At 32.8% G+C, this 19,104-nt stretch overlaps 1 protein-coding gene across 1 annotated transcript in view; it reads right to left on the bottom strand.

Moving 5' to 3' along the window:
• Positions 1 to 19,104, bottom strand: part of LOC150110039 (acetoacetyl-CoA synthetase-like) — a 58,344-nt gene that overhangs the window by 10,504 nt on the left and 28,736 nt on the right. The window contains exons 13-14 of the mRNA XM_090390882.1: positions 17,357 to 17,479; positions 10,361 to 10,430 (exon numbers count right to left, since the gene is read on the bottom strand). Of these exons, the coding sequence (XP_090247008.1) occupies positions 10,361 to 10,430; positions 17,357 to 17,479 (193 nt within the window). The remainder of the gene's footprint in view (positions 1 to 10,360; positions 10,431 to 17,356; positions 17,480 to 19,104) is intronic.

Raw genomic sequence — 19,104 nt, 5'->3', positions numbered from 1 at the left:
TGAACTGAAAAGCTCTTAAAAAGCTTAATATCATCACTTTGTGGAACAAAGTGGGGTGCAAAACCGAAGACAATCAAAACTACATATACAGCACTCACAAGACCCACTATGGAATATGCCTCATCAATCTGGGCTCCAGCTTCTACTAGCTCAAAAGAAAAACTTGACAGAGTACAATGAAGAGCAGAAAAAATTATTATAGGTGCAATCTCATCCACAAATCATTTAAAAGCTCAACAAGAGTGTGGGCTTCACATACTAGAAGACAGAAGAAAACTCTCTCCACAGTTAAATTCACTAACAGAATCAGGAGCCACCAACAGAATCACATCTATCTGAGGACTTTCGATGCCTGAACAAGAAAATCTAGACTAAAGAGATCATCTATGTTACAATATGATCATGGAATTAGAAAACAGACTGACTTAGAGCGCCTATCCATTGAAATAAGCAAAGCCATTCTTTTCCACTATTCTACCAAAAAGCACAATGATAAACTTAAATCTCCTCGAACTTTGTTCATAAAAGGATTCACAGCAAGAAAATAAAAGAAAAGGACTAGACATTATACATCACTTAAATAATCCAAACCATGTTATTGCCTACACTGATGGATCATCTGATGAAGCACTCAACCAAGGAGGTTCAAGGATTTTTCTAACTCTACCTGGAGGCGAGAAAATGCAAATCAAAACCACATCTGGCAAAATAGCTTCAAACTTCACTTGTGAATTAACAGCCATACAAACAGCTCTCAAAGTCTATCTCTCAAATCCAGTAATAAACATTATTACAGAAGGAATAACCATCTAAAGCAACTCAAAATCTTCACTTGAGGCATTAAAAAATGGAAAAACAAAACTCACATAGAAAATTCATGAACCTTAAATTTGAAAAATAAGAACTGCACACTGCAATGGATACCAGCCCATGTAAATATTGAAGGCAATGAAAGAGCAGACAGACTAGCCAAAGAAGCAAGATACTTACCTCAAAAATTACACCCACTCTAACTAACTGATGCTAACTCTGTCGCCAAAATAAGATTGGTAAAACAAACTATCAAGAAGAAGAATGAAATCAGTGAAATTAATGAAAATAAAGAAATAACAACAATCATCACCAGACTAAGGACGGAATATTTTAAAAGCATGAAAATTCAGCTAGACGATATTAGGAGCTATGAAACATGCAAAAACTGTCCAGGAGTTGACTAACACCTGTTCATATTTATCCTTGTCCAGCAATTGCTGCTGCTCTACAGAAAGTTTACAATAACCCTAGAGAAAAGCTCTACTCCACCAAAGTTTAACAGATTGCCAAAGCAGTTCTACAGATCCACGGCCATATCTAGAAGCTGAAATCTAGAAAATGAAATCAATGGACTCGACAACAACCACAACAACACCATAGAACACACAATTCTTTAAAAAATGAAAAAATAAACTCGAAATGGTGGGTAAAAAAGGAAGACTACACAACTGGTTCGAAGACTTCCTAATAAACAGAACCACCGTTACAAAAATAAATCGTACTTAGAGCAACAGAACTGAAATTAGTTGTGGCATCCCTCAAGGAGTAACTCTATTAGTCACATCTACAAGTACGCAGATGTCACACGACTCACGACACACGAAGTCACGATTGACGAAGAACCAACAATAGGCTTACAACATTTAAAAACATACCTCAACATAATCCCTGATTGGCTTGTGCGTAATTCTATCGAAAGAAATAGCAATAAATCTCAACTGATAATATTTAGAAATCCTCGGAATCTCTCACACATATCACTGAAATGTCATACTCCACACTGCCCCAAAATCTAGGAAGTTACAAACAGTAGTGAGCTATAAGGGGCGCCCCCTTATAGCTCACCACTAATTTTAAAATTTGTTAATTTTTTCTCAAATTTGCGAGCCCCTTGTTCTTCTTGTTTACTTTTTTATTTTTTCAAAAAAAAATGTTTTTTGAAACATATTAAGCGATAAATTCATACGGTAACCTAACAAAAATTAGTCTATTCTGCAGTTATAGATTATTTGGAATTATTGTTTCAACTCCTCTATAATGAATGCGCTCAAGTTTGAAAATAAAATAAGCACATGCGTTATCTTAATCCTTGTCCCTTCTGGCAGCCAATCGTATGGTAAAATCAGTAGCCAATCAAATGTTTTATAAAAGATTATAAAAGATTTCATTCTTATTATATTTTGATAGTTAAAAAATGTTTTTCTTATGTAAAATAAATTAACACAGTTGATTGTGCAAATATTTCATGTTTAGATCGTGAAATATTTGTTTAAAAATGATAGCCGTTAGAGGTTGATTGTCCTCTCATACTTTTTGATTGGAATTTGTACACAAGCTGTACTAATAAAAAATTTTATGTGAAATACGTTTTTGTTTTCTTTCTTTTGCTCGACGATTAGAGCCCTTTGTTAAAATTTCATAGCTCATCTCTGGTGTTACAACCTCCAAATATTTTGGCCTGCACTTTGACTACAATGTGCACAGTAACATGCAAGGTAACTATATATACCAAAAAAAAAAAAAAAAAGGAGGATATTACTCTTCAGAATGCACTACTTACAAGACATATCATCTTCAAATGAAAGTGGTACTGCTTTTCATCGTGAGAATGTCCTTGAAAAAGGATAGATGCGGCGGTGCTGGGGTCATAACGGTGTGGGAAGGAATTATGCTTAATCGACGCATCGAGTTACAAGTGTTGGAAAAAGATGAACTATGAGTGATGAACGTTTCTTCCGTGGTGCTGTAGGCGAAGAATTCATTTTTATGGATGACAATGCAATACAACATCGCACAAGAGCAATAGAGATACTTCTGGAGACCGGGGATATTAATAATGAAATCGAGTGTCCAGCACACTCCCCAGATGAACACATTTGGGGCGCATTAAGGAGAAGTAATATTGCTCGAATTACCCCTCCAGAAAACAAACAAGGCCTTGTCCTTGCTCTAAAGGAGGAGTGGGCCAATTTGCCTCCAGAACTCCTGAATCACTTGGTACTAAGCATGGTTCGACGATATGAGAGCTGCATCGCAGTTCGAGGTGAACATATTTCATATTGAGATGTTTCGTCGCATACTTTTCTATAAGCACTCTACATTAATTCCTAGTTCACTGTTCATTAATTCCTTAGGAAATTTGTAATGTTTGCCAAAAACATATTACAATATCCTTTCGTTTAGGGTTGCACGGTGATCAGCATTTTAGAAATTATGGAGTTTACAACCGTGTTATAAATAACTTTTTTAATTTCCTGATGTTTCGACCTTCATATTAAGTCATCATCTGGAGTATATACAAATATACAAGGACAAGCTGAGTCACATTTCATACAGTAAGCTAAGGAAACAATTATTTGATCACTGGTTATACTACTAGCATGACCTCTAGTAAAAAAATACAGATAAAATTAAAAATTAATTAAATATTTAATTAAACAAAATATATTAATTAAACAAAATAACCAGAAACTAATACATTGTTGTGTCCCTATTTATGATTTTTATTCTATCTAGTTATTTCCCCTTTATCTATGTTCAACTATTATCTACGCACGAGATATCACCAAAATTTTTACTAATACTTAAGTTAATTCTCCCCTTAGTATCCCTAATATCTGTATTATGCTGCGCCTTTTGGGACATTTAGTTTAAGATATTATATACAAAAACAAGGAGAAAGAACTAAAATATGTCTGAAAGTGAAACTATGTTGCAGTCGTGACACTTTATCTCGTTTCTTAACACATTAATTTCCCGCTTGATTAGGTTCGTAATTTTTCAAGTGGTGCATTGGACAGCAATTTCAGACAACTGTTTTATCATTGGACAAAAGGTTTATTAAATTACTTAACATGGTACAATTCAAATATTAATTATTACTCAATTCAATGCTATACTAAATATTTACAAACTGGCATTAGCTTATCATAAATAATTAAGCTATGATCCTATAATGGGTATTACGATCATACCGCCATAGACATTCAACACATAAATTCATTTGACACGGACATATAAGATTAATTCACACTATTTAACTATACAAACTTAAGTAGATTAACTAAACCATTTACTGCACTGACACATAATTATGACATTTAAACTTTCTTATACAATATATTAGACATGCAAAATTCTCAGGACACTTAATTACTCATATAATATTAACATTAGTAAGCTTACTTTCATTATATTCTGTCATATACTAAGGTCCTAGTATTGTTTTCTTGGTCACTTCAACAGTTCAGTATTAGAATAATGATAACTAATACAGACGAATCTTAGTTAACACGAGATATAATTTACAGTACCTTTCTTTCTTGAATTTTCCATATGGGCCTCTACCTTTTTCTGATCGAGCTATCTTGGTATAACCTCTCCGATAATCTGTTTCTCCTACGTTCCTTTTGGAATTGAACTATGCTTACCCGTCTTAACCTCTCGTAACTTAGGACACACTTTGAATCATCTATATAATGGCTGTACAACTCGCGACGTTGACATCGATTTCTTTACTTCTTTCCCTTTCTCGTAGTTGATGCTGGAGTTGAAACACAAAGAATATGCTTTCTTTTCTTTGACTATATGGCATTCCTCACTTCTTACATAGGACGTACGGAATCGAAATCCCGCTCACTTTCGTTTCCGTGTTGTGATGAGGGAGATATAACCCCTATCTCGCCACTCAGGAAAACACCGTGAAATCTATACGAAAGAGCTCGCGAAGAACTCTCCTGGAGCAGAACCAAAACCAAAAGCCAAAAGGAGTCCCTGGGGGGGGGGGGGTTCTAACCCTTTTATACCCTCTCTCCTAACGGCACCGTCTCTAACTTCTCACCTTCTCTAACTTCTTTTCTCCACCCCCCCCCTTTTGACTTGACTTTACCGACCAATTAGGGTGGCGTTTTTCTGCCAAACGTCATTTGATCGGCGAGGCCATCAAGAAGTCTCAATCCGCGACTTGACCCTAGCCTCTAACTTAATCCCCTTTCAAAATTTCTCTATGAATTTACTTAATATTTTAATCTCTAGCCTCTCACATACCATCTTTTATGACTAATCCTTTTCTGTCTTATTTAGTTAAATTTTCTCATTTATACCATATTACAACATTAATATATTCTTTCTTTTTTGTTAGTTAGTTTAACAAACACCTTTATATTTTATATATTTTATTGGATGCAAGAATATTTCTTTTTTTTTCTTTTAAATAATTCATCTATTATCTTTTATGCAGGGTTTTTAATTTATTTATTCTTCATGTTACACCATGATAGCTGAGAATTCTACATTCTTAAGATATCAGGTGTAACAACATGTGCAATGAGCGCCATGTTATCTGATCAATGGCGCAATTTGATCAAAGGGAATTTGATCAATGAAACAAGGAATGTTTCATTGATTGGGACATCCGTAAAGAAGGCAGAGACGTCAAAACTGACTAATAAATCATCTTTTTCTAATGTAATGTTTTTGATGATGTTTATGAAGTGTTGTGTGTGTGTTTTTGATATAGGAGGGGGAATGACCTATCAACTCCTTCAGTGTTGCCGCTAATTTCTTGGCTAGGTGATAATTCGGGCTGTCTATATCTTTCACTATCGGCCGGAGTGGTGTGTTTTGTTTGTGTATCTTTGATAGACCATAAATTCTCGGGGAACGAGTGTAGTGCGGAAGTAATTTTTTGACTGTATCTTCGGGCCATGTAGTAATTGATTTAAGTAGTTTCACTGTTTTCTTTTATATTCTATTGGTTGGATCGTACTTAACAAGTTGGTATGTACTATTGTCCGAGACTACCAGATTCATTTTTTCCCAAATATGTGGTTCGGTTTAGAATTACGGTGTCACTTCCTTGATCTGCTCTAGTTATTACGATGTTCGGATTTGATTTTAATGATTTCACCGCTGTTAATTCGTGTTTCGTTAAGTGATTGTTTTCTTATAATTTATATTTAAAATGTTGGCGGTTACTAAACGTACTTTATCTGCTATGGTATTTGGGATGAATCTTAAGCCTCTTTCAATATCACAAATAAAATCCAGTTTGTTCATCGATCTGGGTGCTACGGCAAAATTTAGACCTTTGCTGAGTAGCGAGAGTTCATCTTTGTTTAAGGCCTGGTTGGATAGGTTAATTACGTTACTGTTACCTGCAAGCGATTGGTGGCTCCTGTTGTTCCTTGCTTCTAGTTGGTTGTTAACGTTCACTGTGGGGAAATTCAAATATGTCCGTTGGTTTCGTCAATCTTTTAGTCCATGAAATTTGGATATGAGATTTTCTTTCTTAGTTTGAAGGATATGGTTTGCCGTGTTGTCCGTAATCTTTTCGAGGATAATCTAAATATCTGCGTTCAAGTAACTTGAAAGTTCAGATTTTACATTTTGTACCTGGTTTTGAGTAAAGGCCAAGTGTTTTTTAATAGCCTGGATCTGTTCTCTGAGTAACGCTTTCTCCATGTGGTGGTATATTCGTTCTGACTTTGTTGAGGTAAATTTTCTCTTTAGTTTGATGCAATTCCGAATGATATTGCTGTCCCTATAACGTTTTAAAAATGCCAATCGATTAAAAGAATTATTTCTTAAGATTAAAAGAAGATTAAAAGATTAAAAGAAAAATTTCTTAATATAATTTAAGAAAAAAGATGATTTATTAGTCAGTTTTGACGTCTCTGTCCTCTTTACGAATATCCCAATCAATGACACAATCCTTCTTTTACAAATTCCCTCCAGACATCATGGCGCTCATTGCGCATGTATTACTTTCTGGTTATTTGGTATGGCAAAATGCTTTCTACCTACAAAAAGAAGGAACAGCCATGGGCTCGCCATTATCCTCGCCCTATTTCTAACTGTTATATGGAACATTTTGAGCAACATGCTCTAGATTCTTGTCCTTTAAAACCCCAGTCTGGCTTAGACGTTGACGATGCTTTCTCGATCTGGCCCCATTGAAGCCAGACACTAGGTACTTTCATTAGCCACATAAACAAACAACAGAAACGCATACAGTTCACAATTATTGAAAAACCGAACACACTTCCGTTTCTAGATACACTTGTCACACGTCTTCCCTCTGGCAGTCTTTCCTTCACTGTTTATCGGAAACCGACACATACTAGCCAATATATACACATAAACTGCTACCATCGCCAAACACAAAAACTAGGTGTCATTAATACTCAAAAATAAAAAAAACAAAAAAAAAACAGGGCTCTGAAGTTCTGCTCCAGTGAACAGGCACTGCAAGACGAATTTAAAGTTATCAGCAATACTTTTCAAAAAAACGGGTACAGCCAAAACACTATTAACAAAATTCTCTACAAGACCTCAATAAAAAACGAAGATAAACCAGACTACAATAAAACTATAACCATTCGTTACATTAAAGGGACATCAGATAAAATAAACAGAATACTACAGAAATGCAACCTCAAAGCCACCTTTAAACCTCCTGCCAAATTAAAAAGCATACTCAACTTATCAAAAGACCCACTCCCTCCGCTGACCCACCATGGAGTATACCGTATTTATTGCACCTGCAATCTACCATATATAGGGGAAACAGGATGCATAATTCCTATCAGACAAAAGGAACATAAACGACACATTAAATATAATAACTATGGTGAAGCTGGCATTTCTGATCATGTCCTGAACACTTTACATAGAATTGACTGGAAAAGCACCAGTTGTTTACATCACACCAAAACATGGTATGAACGCAAATTTAAGGAAGCCTGTGAGATTCTTATCAATCACCTCAATCTGAACAATAATGATGGTCTAAAAATCCCAAGCATATGGAAGGCACATATTCTACCCACGGAACGTTTCTTCCTAAGAGCTAACTATAAACAGGACTGTAGATAATCCAGAATCTTAAATCTAATATAACAATATTCATGTAAAAAATAGGACATCATTGTTACTCTAAGAAAACTATCTATATGAAAGAATGTTTCTCCCATGTTATCTTAAATATAATTTAGCTTTGATGTAGTTTCTAAATATTTTATCTGTATTTGTTTTTCACTAGAAGTCATGCCAGTAGAATAACCAGTGATTAAATCATTGTTTCTTCAGCTTACTGTGTGCAATGTAACTCAGCTTGTCCTTGTATATTTGTATATACTCCAGATGATGACCTTCATATGAAGGTCGAAACGTTGGGAAATTAAAACAGTTATTTATAACAAGGTTGTAAATTCCATAATTTCTAAAATTAATATTACAATATAATTTATACAAAATTTATAACACACGCTTTTGTGTAATATAATTTTTTAATATATTGGCAATAAATTTATGCCCACATCACATTTAACTGTAGTCATGAAAACTTTTTCATATAAAAGTAAAAATGTAGTTTATCCTTAGCTTTTGGACACCATTGTATTGTTACCTGACACCTACAATGCGTCCAAGGTCTCATCACTGAAGGACACTCTACTTCTCTCCGCTGTATTCTTCTACTAAACACAACTACCATCAACGAGATATATACATTGATTTAAATTAATTATTATATACATATATATATACATGTATACACATTTGTGTGCATGCTATATATTGTAGAAATTATGTATGAATAATAAAATTTGATTGATTATTATTAAGTAAAATTTATGTAATTATCTACCAGTAAATAAAAAAAAAAACTTCCTGGGAGATACTGCTTTCATAAACTTTACTTCCATGAAGGAAACTGTAATTTTGTGCAATGCAAGCTGCTTCCGTTAGATGCCGCTAATTTTTTTCACAAAAACTATTCGAAGTTCACGTTCGCTAATTTGACTTGATTTATACGACTGCATAATAATACTCACTTTTGACAAAATAAATTAAAATAAATAATAATTTCATATTATTGCTGTTATTTCTTAAAAATATGAAAACTGGGTCCTTTGTAAAGCAAAGATTTTACCAGTGTCTAAAGATCAAAATTTCTATCTTAAGCTTTACTTGAAAAAAAACATTATTTCAAAAAATAACAATGAATCACTAGCTTTTTTTTATGTAAGTGCATAGTCATTTATTTTAGTCTGTTTATTTTCTTCTTTTAATTTCTTGAGAACAATCAGGTGTGTGATCAGATGATATTGATAAAAAATGAAGATATTAGGAAGGAACTTGACACTGTTAGCATTCAGGAATATGTGTGAACAGAACTCATCTAAGATGTGATATAATCACTTAAAAAGAATGTAGAGAAATATTTGCAAAAACAGGTGTTTATTTCCAAGATGACAAGTGAAAGAATGCAGTAAGCAGTGCCCTAGAAGACCGAGAAATACGATTTTCCCCATTGGAATTCTGACAGATAAAAAAGTAATTTGAGGAAAACTATCATCATCATCATACGTATCAAGGATTTAGGTCTAGCATGGCCTGTTCCGGCCTTAGAAGTCATCGTTGAATCGTATAAGAGGACGTCCTGGTTTTCTTTTTCGTAATGGCTTGTACTTTAAGGCTGGTTTTGGTAATCTTTCTGTTTTCATTCTTTGAACGTGTTCCATCCATTTATGTTTATATTTTTTAATTTTTTCTATTACTGGTTCTTGGTTTAATTCTTTCATAATATCTTCGTTTCTTTTGTGATCAAATACGGTATACTTTTCAGTTTTTCTCATAAACTTCATTTCTTCTGTTGTTAATCTTTGTTTGTCTTTTTGTTTTATTGTCCAGATTTCGCTTCCATACATTAAGACCGATAAGGCTAATGTATTGTATACTTTTAGGCTGGTTTGTTTTTGAACTAGGTTTGGTTTAAATATAGAGTTAATTATACCTGTTATTTTTAAATATTTTGCAATTTTTACGTTTATATCTTTTTCATTTTCATATGTGATCATACATCCGAGGAAAACTATCGATAGTAATAATGTAAACTTAATCAGGTGTTAGTCTTGATGATGATGATGATGATGATGATGACCACGATGATGATGATGGTCATAGAGGTGGTTTTAGTTACTCGCATATAATGCAATCACGTGTGAACTGTTTTATCATATCTTTTTAAAGACCATTTGAAAATGTGATGAAGTTAATCTCTTCTCCTTAGCAACAAACAAAAGTATAATCTACTTGCTATTTATGGAATTTAATGTATGTATGGAGTGCACATGCAAATGCATTAATTTTGAACTCTACACAGAATCATTTCGATATTTAAATTTGTAGCTGGTTACTGTTTGCATAACACTGCTTATGAAATATATTATTTTTAATTTTAATTTCGCTTCTCTACTTTGATTACCGTATATTAAAACAAGAAAGTCGTCATAACAACATCATGAAGAATTGAACTGCTACTCACCTTCTTCCAAGAGATATCATTCCTTTAGTTATTGGATTGATATAACAGAAATCTCCTTGTGCCCAAATGCCTATCAATGAAAATTGATTTTTTTTCCATTAATAATTTATTATTATTATTATATTCTTATTTATTATTATATTATATTATATTATATTATATTATATTATATTATATTATATTATATTATATGATGTTATTATATATATATATATATATATATATATATATATATTATAAATATATATATATATTTATATCCATAAATAAATATATATATATTCATATTTATATATATTAACTAGAACTGAGACTAGAATAACAATTAAATTTATTCAAAACGCAACATGTTTCATCGGATTGTCCGACTTCTTCAGGCGTGGGAACATAGAAAGCAAATAAACACTATAAGAAACATCGTATCACTATAAAAACGACTATTATAAAATTCAGTTAGCTTTGAACTGTAGCTACAGTCCGTGTTGAAGTTCTGTTGTTAGGCAGCTGCGTGCATCTGATTTCACGAGTGTGCCAATATCGGATAGCAGAGCTGAAAGTGTCCGGCAGATTATAGCTAAGGTTATTATTTATGTGACGAGGGTCCATAACAATTTCCTTAGACTCGATTATACGGCGCTCCACCTCGTCACGGCATATATGAAGGTTTGAAGTTGTTGTCCAGTTTTTCTCATGTTGACGGCCTTCATGATTTGTGTTTACTGAAAACAGTACATGGCTTGACAGGGCACTTGCTCTAGTTCTTTTGTAGGCAATGTCTCTCTGGTGTTCTTCTAGACGTAGGAGGATGGATTTTTCAGTTTCGCCATAGTACTGCTTCCCGCAGTCACACGTGATTTTGTACGCTCCTGGGGAATTGTAGATGGTTGTGAGCTTGTTTGTATTTGCTTAAAATCGATCTTCGTTTAGGAAGAGTATAGAAGCAGATTTTTATGTTGAACACTTTCGTAAAAGTCTTCTTAGTTTCGTGGAGAGAGAGCTGATGTATGGTAAAGAGATACAATCTTTGGGGTTGTCTTGTGTTTCTGAGTTGTTTTGATGGCGGCGGTATAGATGCTTATTAATAGATTTCGACGAGTAGCCACAACATCTACAGAGAACCTTGTGAAGGTTCTCTGTAGATGTTGTAGTTCATTTTTTAGCTCTTCGTCATCTGACAGTATAGATCTGACACGATGTGCTAGAGTTGAGATGATACCCACCTTCTGTGCAGGATAGTGATGTGAGGACGCATGCAGGTATCGATCTGTGTGTGTAGATTTTCTAAAGATTGATATTTTAATAGAATCGGATGTCTTAGTAAGTCTTACGTCCAGGAAGGGAAGAGATCCATTTGTTTCAACCTCCATTGTTAATTTGATATCTTGATGGATGTTGTTTAAATGATTTAAAAAAGACAAGTTTATCGGTGCCATGTTCCCAGATAAGAAATATGTCATCTACAAATCTCAGCCAAATTTTTGGTTTAAGAGTAGTTGAGGAGATTGCCTTTCGTTTTCGAAATCTTAAAAAAAGATGTTAGCTAATATAGGAGACAGGGGGTTGCCCATTGCTAATCCCTTATTTTGTTTGTAAACTTTTTTCTCGTATTGGAAGTAGCCGGAGTGAACACAATAATGTGATAGCAAGGAAAACATCTTTTTTGAAATCGTGTTCTTTAAAATATCGAGAACCTCTTGAGTTAGAACGTTTGTCAAGAGTGCTACCACGTCAACGCTCACCATGATATCTGAAGAATGGAGTTTTAAATTTTTGATTTTCGAGACGAAATCTGTCGAGTTTTTTTATATATGAAGAAGAATTTCCTGTAAAACCTTTCAAAGATGAAGCCAGAAACTTAGATAAGCTGTAGGTAGGCGAGTCAATACTATCTAAAATTAGTCTCAGTGGGCAGTTTTCCATGTGTATCTTTGGGAGACCACATAACCTTGAGATGAGTGGATGTAAAGAGCGAGCGGCAAGGCGTATGTTTCGTGGAAGTTCTGTGGCTTTTTGTAAGATGTTGTTTGTTTTGTTATGTATCTCCCTCGTTGGATCTCTCTCAATTTCCAATTAATAATAACGCCTAATAACGCCAAGATTTTTTCATGGTAATCTGTTTTATTTAGCACCACAGTTGCGTCGCCCTTGTCAACTTGTATGATAACGATGTCTTTGTTATTCTTAAGACTTTTTATGGCTAGCCTTTCGCCAATGGAGATGTTGTCAGATGGAGGTCTTGCATTGTTAATCGCAAGTATTGCTTCCATGCGATGTAAACTGGCGTATGCGGCAGGAAGTAGTGATGCAGCTTTCTCCATCTTAGTTAAAACATTTACTTGGGAATAGTTTTAGGCGCAAGGACGTGTGACTGCGGGAAGCAATACTATGGCCAAACTGAAAAATCCCTCTTCCTACGTCTGGAAGAACACCAGAGGGACATTGCCTACAAAAGAACTAGAGCAAGTGCCCTGTCAAGCCATGTACTGTTTTCAGTAAACACAAATCATGAAGGCCGTCAACATGAGATAAACTGGACAACAACCTCAAACCTTCATATATGCCGTGACGAGGTAGTGCGACGCATAATCGAGTCTAAGGAAATTGTTGTGGACCCTCATCACATAAATAATAACCTTAGCTATAATCTGCCGGACGCTTTCAGCTCTACTATCCGATATTGGCACACTCGTGAAATCAGACGCACGCAGCTGCCTAACAATAGAACTTCAACACGGACTGTAGCTACAGTTCAAAACTAACTAACTATATATATATATATATATATATATATATATATATATATATATATATATATATATATATATATATATATATATTTATTCCCATATATATATATATATATATATATATATATATATATATATATATATATATATATATATATATATATATATATAGTTATATATATATTATATATAACTATATATATATATAGTTATATATATATATATATTAACTATATATATATATAGTTAATATATATATATATATATATATATATATATATATATATATATATAGTTAGTTTTGAACTATATATATAATAACATCATCATCATGTTATGTTATCATACTACAAATTGTTATATATGATATATATATATATATATATATATTATATTATTTTATATTATATTGCAATCTCATAAAATCCATCAGATTTAAAACACCAGTTGTGAAGGGCTTGAACGCATTGCAAGACAGTACAATCTTCCTATCTGAATATTTAACACCATTCAACCAGGATCTGTTGTACCAAGCAAGAAAAGCAAAAACAGAAAACAAATTACCAATGTTTGTGGACCAGAGATGCTAAGATATTCTTGAGGAAGTCATAAACTTCCCAGTTGATACAAATCAAAAGTTCAGAAGACATAGATAGGCTGCCACAGCGAAAAACAAAAAACTTCTAATCAGATCAAAAAAAAAGACAACAGCAAAAAATGAATATGAATCATCAGACAGATGTAATAACACCAGAATATATCATCAATTTGAATTTGATTAGACCTCTCAAACATCAGCCTACTTCCAACACAGCAGTCAAACTAATAAATAATAACTAACCGGTGTCATCCTCAGAAAAGCTTACTAAAAAAGCTTCGAGGATGCAAGCTGAGACCTTAAATTTCGACCGAAATGAATACAATGAAAGAAAATCCATTCATTACATTGAGGTGCTGTAGTTACAGCGCCTAAATACGTTAAAAGCAAAATTCTATAATTTATATAATTTATTGTTATTGTATAACTACTGTTAAAAATGTAATCTTATTCAACCCCAACTATAAATTACCATCTACAATAACTATTATTAATACATTATACAAAAAAAGGAAAATCTGTATGAAATTCATTGTTAAAAAAGTATTATTATTTACTTTATCTTTATAATAAAGTGTTAAAATTTTACTTTATAATAAAGTGTTAAAACATTAATATGTAATGCATATGTATATATAATGAAAATGTATATGGATATAAACAGAATGTACTTGTACGCAAAAACAAATTATTATCTTTAAAAATACATGTTATCTGTAAGTATAAGTATATATGTAAGCAGATTAGTGTGCAAGTATATATTATAAATATTATGTGTGAATAATAATAAAATTTGAAGTTTGAAAAAAAGTATTATATTTAAACAATTATTATTATTTAAAAAAATTATGTACGTGTTAAGTATCTGTATGCACAACTGTATTTATGTAATGTATTATAAATATTATGTATAAATAATAAAGTTTGGTTGAAAAATTATTATTATTATTATTACTATTACTATGATTATTATTTTAACACAGCAAAAAAAAAACAATACATAATAACCAACTGGTGTCATCCTCAGATAAGCTTACATATAAGCTTCGAGGATGAAAGGAAAAAAATTAGTCCTCATCCAAGATGCATCATATGTAACCAAATGCATGTAATGTACGTATCACATGAAAACCAATGTATGTAATGTATGTATTATATGTAAACAAATGTAAGTAATGTATCTTATGTAACAAATGTAAGTAATGTATCTTATGTAAACAAATGTATGTAACGTATCATATGTAATCAAATGTATGTAATGTATATAATAATTGTAAGAAATGTATGCAATGTAAAAAAAATCTTTTAAATGTAAATCATGAGTTTACACTGTATGTTTGTGAGAATAAGGAATATAATATTTAGATTGCATATGTGTAAATACTGTTGTATAATCACACCTTTTCAAACTTGAAAAAAAAATAGTAAACTACAACATGTAATATTATACAACTTATGTAACTCTGAACAATATAATTGTAAATTATTATTATGATTGTTATATAAAAAAACTGTTATCATCATTACTATTTAAATCTCATTATATGTAGCACAAAGTGCTGAACCTTGTAAAATAATATACTGAATAGATGATCGTTGTACATATGTAAATATTTGAAAGAACAAAAAAAATAAAATAAAAAATAAAAAATAAAATAAAATAAAATAAAATTTTTAAAAATGTAAATAATGAGTTCACACTGTATGTTTTGTGAGAATTAGGAAATATAATATTTAGATTGCATATGTGCAAATACTGGTGTATAATCACACCTTTTCAAACTTCGAAAAAAAAAAAGAATAAACTACAACATGTAATATTATATAATTTATGCAACTCTGAACAATATAATTGTAAATTATTACTGTGATTGTTATTTAAAAAAATAGCAAAAAAAAATAATTATGTTATCATCATCATTACTGAAATCTCATTATATGTAGCACAAAGTGCTGAACCTTGTAAAATAATACACTGAATAGATGATCATTGTACATATGCAAATATTTAAGAGATCAATAAAAAAATTAAAATAAAATAAAATTCCCAACTTCTTTATTCGAAAGACATGATTCGAATCCCGTTAGGAGTTCAGGAACCTTTATTAAGCCTTCCAGGTGAAGATAAGTTAGTCGGTCTTATACGGAGGTATATCCTTGAGGACATCAATATTCATAAATGAAAATAAATTTTCTTTTCCATTTCTACTGATCAGGCTAGAAGAAACACCATATTTAGTGTTCTCAATTACTCTTGCGAAGATCTAACGCAAGCTTATCTAAAACCCCACAATATCAAAAAATTCTCATAATTTCTCCAACATCCTTAACCAATTTTAACCTGTATGCAGCACAATTTTTATGTCACTCTTATTCATCAAGATTATCATCTGTAGTACATTAATAAAATGATTGAGTTAAGAGGTACTAATTAAAAAGTTATTTATTTATTTATGGTGTTTTTATATATTTATTTTTATATAATCCAGATCATCACCTCACTTAGCTTCTCTCATTCTTGGTCCCCAATGGATTCGACAGGACTTTTTCCTTTAACTGGTCTGATTGCTTGCACTGCTCTCCAGATTCAAATTAGTAAAAGTGATTTTAGGAAAACTTGTGCTGTCATCTGGTGATAACCACTTCAGCTGGCTTCATTACTCAGAATGAGCATTTCTTAAATTATCCATAATGCCTTGCTCAATCCATCAGCTGACTTCCGTCAGATGACACCACCATCATCCCCAGCAGTTTTTCCAAGGCTCTCTCCCCTCCCCCTCCTCTGGTTCTCCTTCATTCTGATAGAATTCCCATCATCCAGTACCTTGCTTAAACCATCAGCTGACTAATTTCAGATGGAGTCACCCCCAGTTGATTCTTCAATGTCATCTCGTGACTTCCCTAATTTTTTAATATCAAACCTCCTATTTTACTGATTGTTAACACGAATCCTAATATCACTAACAACTGATATCCTTAAGTTAACCAGGGACATTTTGTAGCCTTATATGTCAGTAGTCATGGAAAGCATTGATGATGATGAACCAGACATTTGTAATCCCTGAATCCTCCATACAACCGCATTTTTCCCTTTCTGTATTCCTGGAGGCTCCAAGTGACCTCACATCTTTTGACTCCTTTATACTTAACGACTTTCCCACATATTATGCTGCTAAACTGCTTTGGGTTTTTTTTCGGTCTTTTGTGTGTGGAGTTAACATAAAAATGCTTACCATTTCTTTTTTAATTTAGTGGATGTGATGATGAATAAGGGTTGTAACGTCCATGCGAAAGAGTACGACACCATTTTATTAAACTAATATATATATATATATATATTTATTGTAATTTATTAATTGTAATATATGCTTTGTCTATAGGTTGTGTTCGCCATGGATGATTTATTTGTCTTGCCAGATAAAAACCCGGCTACCACAGCAAGAGACTAGTTCACATTCAGATGAAAACAACGTTTATAAAAGTTCTTCGCGTCTTAGATGACATCCGAATCAAGGCCTTCCAACCAAAGAGCATCGTTGATCCCGACTAACAATCTACGGAGACTCATTAATTTTATTAATCCACTGGGTGTTATTGTTTTTGGCTCGCGCGCACACAGAGAGTGAGAGAGAGAGAGAGAGAGATACTAACCTGGAAACCTGGAAAAATATGCATTATACTTAGTTCGGTCTGGATCATTCAAAATGCATATTGGCATAGATGGAAAAGGTTTAGCAATCACCATTTCTCCCTTTTTTCCAAGTACTGATTTTCCTAAAATAAAAATTTTTAAAAATCAAATCAACAAGGAATAAAACTAAAAGAAGAAATAATAGTTAAAGTTTTATTAATTTTGGAAAGAAGTCAACAAAAACCATACTGTGAGAAAGAAAGCGTTATAGCGCCCACCTTAATAAGATATAGGACCTCCTTTTGCTGGGTTGAGAGGTGATCCAACTCGGCATATTTTCCACAACCATACGATAGCGATCAATGGAAATTCTTGACAATGCTTCTCGTGGTCATGTAATGAGGTCCTGGTGTTACACCCTGATAACTTAAAAATGTGAAAATTTCAAGTTATCATGATGTAACAAGAGAAGAAATAAAAACCCTGTATAGATAACTAAGTAAGCAAGCTTGTTCCTAAGCAGATATCGTTAAGAACCTTTGAAAGTAACGAATGCAAAAAATAAAAAGAAAGAAAAACATGCTTGGATCCAAGTGAAAAATATAGCTGAAATTGTTTGTTGAACTAAATAAAAAAAAAGAAGGTTAAGTAAAGCAAAGAAGATTAGTCACAGGATTTTGTATGTGAGAGGCTAGTTTTTACACTTGAAATAAGAGATTAAAGATTAGAGTTAATTCTTAGAAAATTTTGGAAAGGGGATTAATTTAGTATCGATGACACAGAGGTTAACTTAAACAAAAAAACCAAAGCTCAAGGTCATAATTCCCGAATTTGAGACTTCGTCACGTGTCTGTCGCGTGAACACAGACCGCATGATGTTTTGACAGAAAAACGCCACTCTAATTGGTTATCGACTCCAGTAAGGAGGGGGGGAAGAGAAAAGAAATTGAAGAAGATGCCGGTAGGGGCTCATCGTATAAAAGGGTTATGAACCCCTTTTATACGATGAGAAAAAAAAAGGCTTTTATTCTCAGAGTTTTCTTCACGAGTCTTCGTATGGGTCTCACGCGGTTTTCCTGAATGACGGGTTAGGAGTTTTCTCGCGGGATTTCGATTCGGTGTTCCTATTGTAAGAAACGAGGGACGCCGTTTAGTTTAAAAGAGAGAAGATAATGTCAGTGTGTTTCATCGTCCAATGATCGTAACGAGAGAAAGAAAATTCTATAAAGGAGTCAGTGCCCACGTGGTGAATTTCCCAGCCATAGAATAGACGATCCTATGTATGTCCTTGATTGAAGATTGTAAGGTAAAGATTGTAAAAGCCCATCTTAGTGCCAAAGGAACTTAGGAATGATAGGTTATAGAGACCAGTGTAGAAGACCCAAGTCAAAAGGTACTGTAAAATCTCGTGTCAATTTAAATCATAGGTAACTGTAGTCATTGTTCAATTACTGAACAGTTGAAAGGATCAAGGAGAATTATACTAGGACTTTAGTACATGTCAAACTAGAATAAAATTGAGCTTGTTATTATTAATTAATACGTAATTCATGTATTAGAGATTTATGCATGTACATTGTATTTTAATTAAAAGAGTTTAAAAGGTCAAAAGTGTGTATTAGCTCAGCGAAAGGATAATTTTAATCCATATTCTCTTACTGAGAAAATTAGAGTAATTAATTATATATGTCCTAGAAAATACAGAATTTTAGCGTGATCAAACCAGTAAGGGATTAGATAAAGGATCAACTAGTTCTAGGATTATATT

Source organism: Typopeltis vanoorti, chromosome 1, assembly GCF_054136105.1.
Source record: "Typopeltis vanoorti isolate ZY-2024b chromosome 1, IOZ_Tvanoo_1.0, whole genome shotgun sequence".
NCBI classification, from domain to species: domain Eukaryota; kingdom Metazoa; phylum Arthropoda; class Arachnida; order Uropygi; family Thelyphonidae; genus Typopeltis; species Typopeltis vanoorti.
The sequence above is the reverse complement of the archived record's forward strand: the minus strand, read 5'-3'. Positions and strand labels throughout refer to the sequence as shown.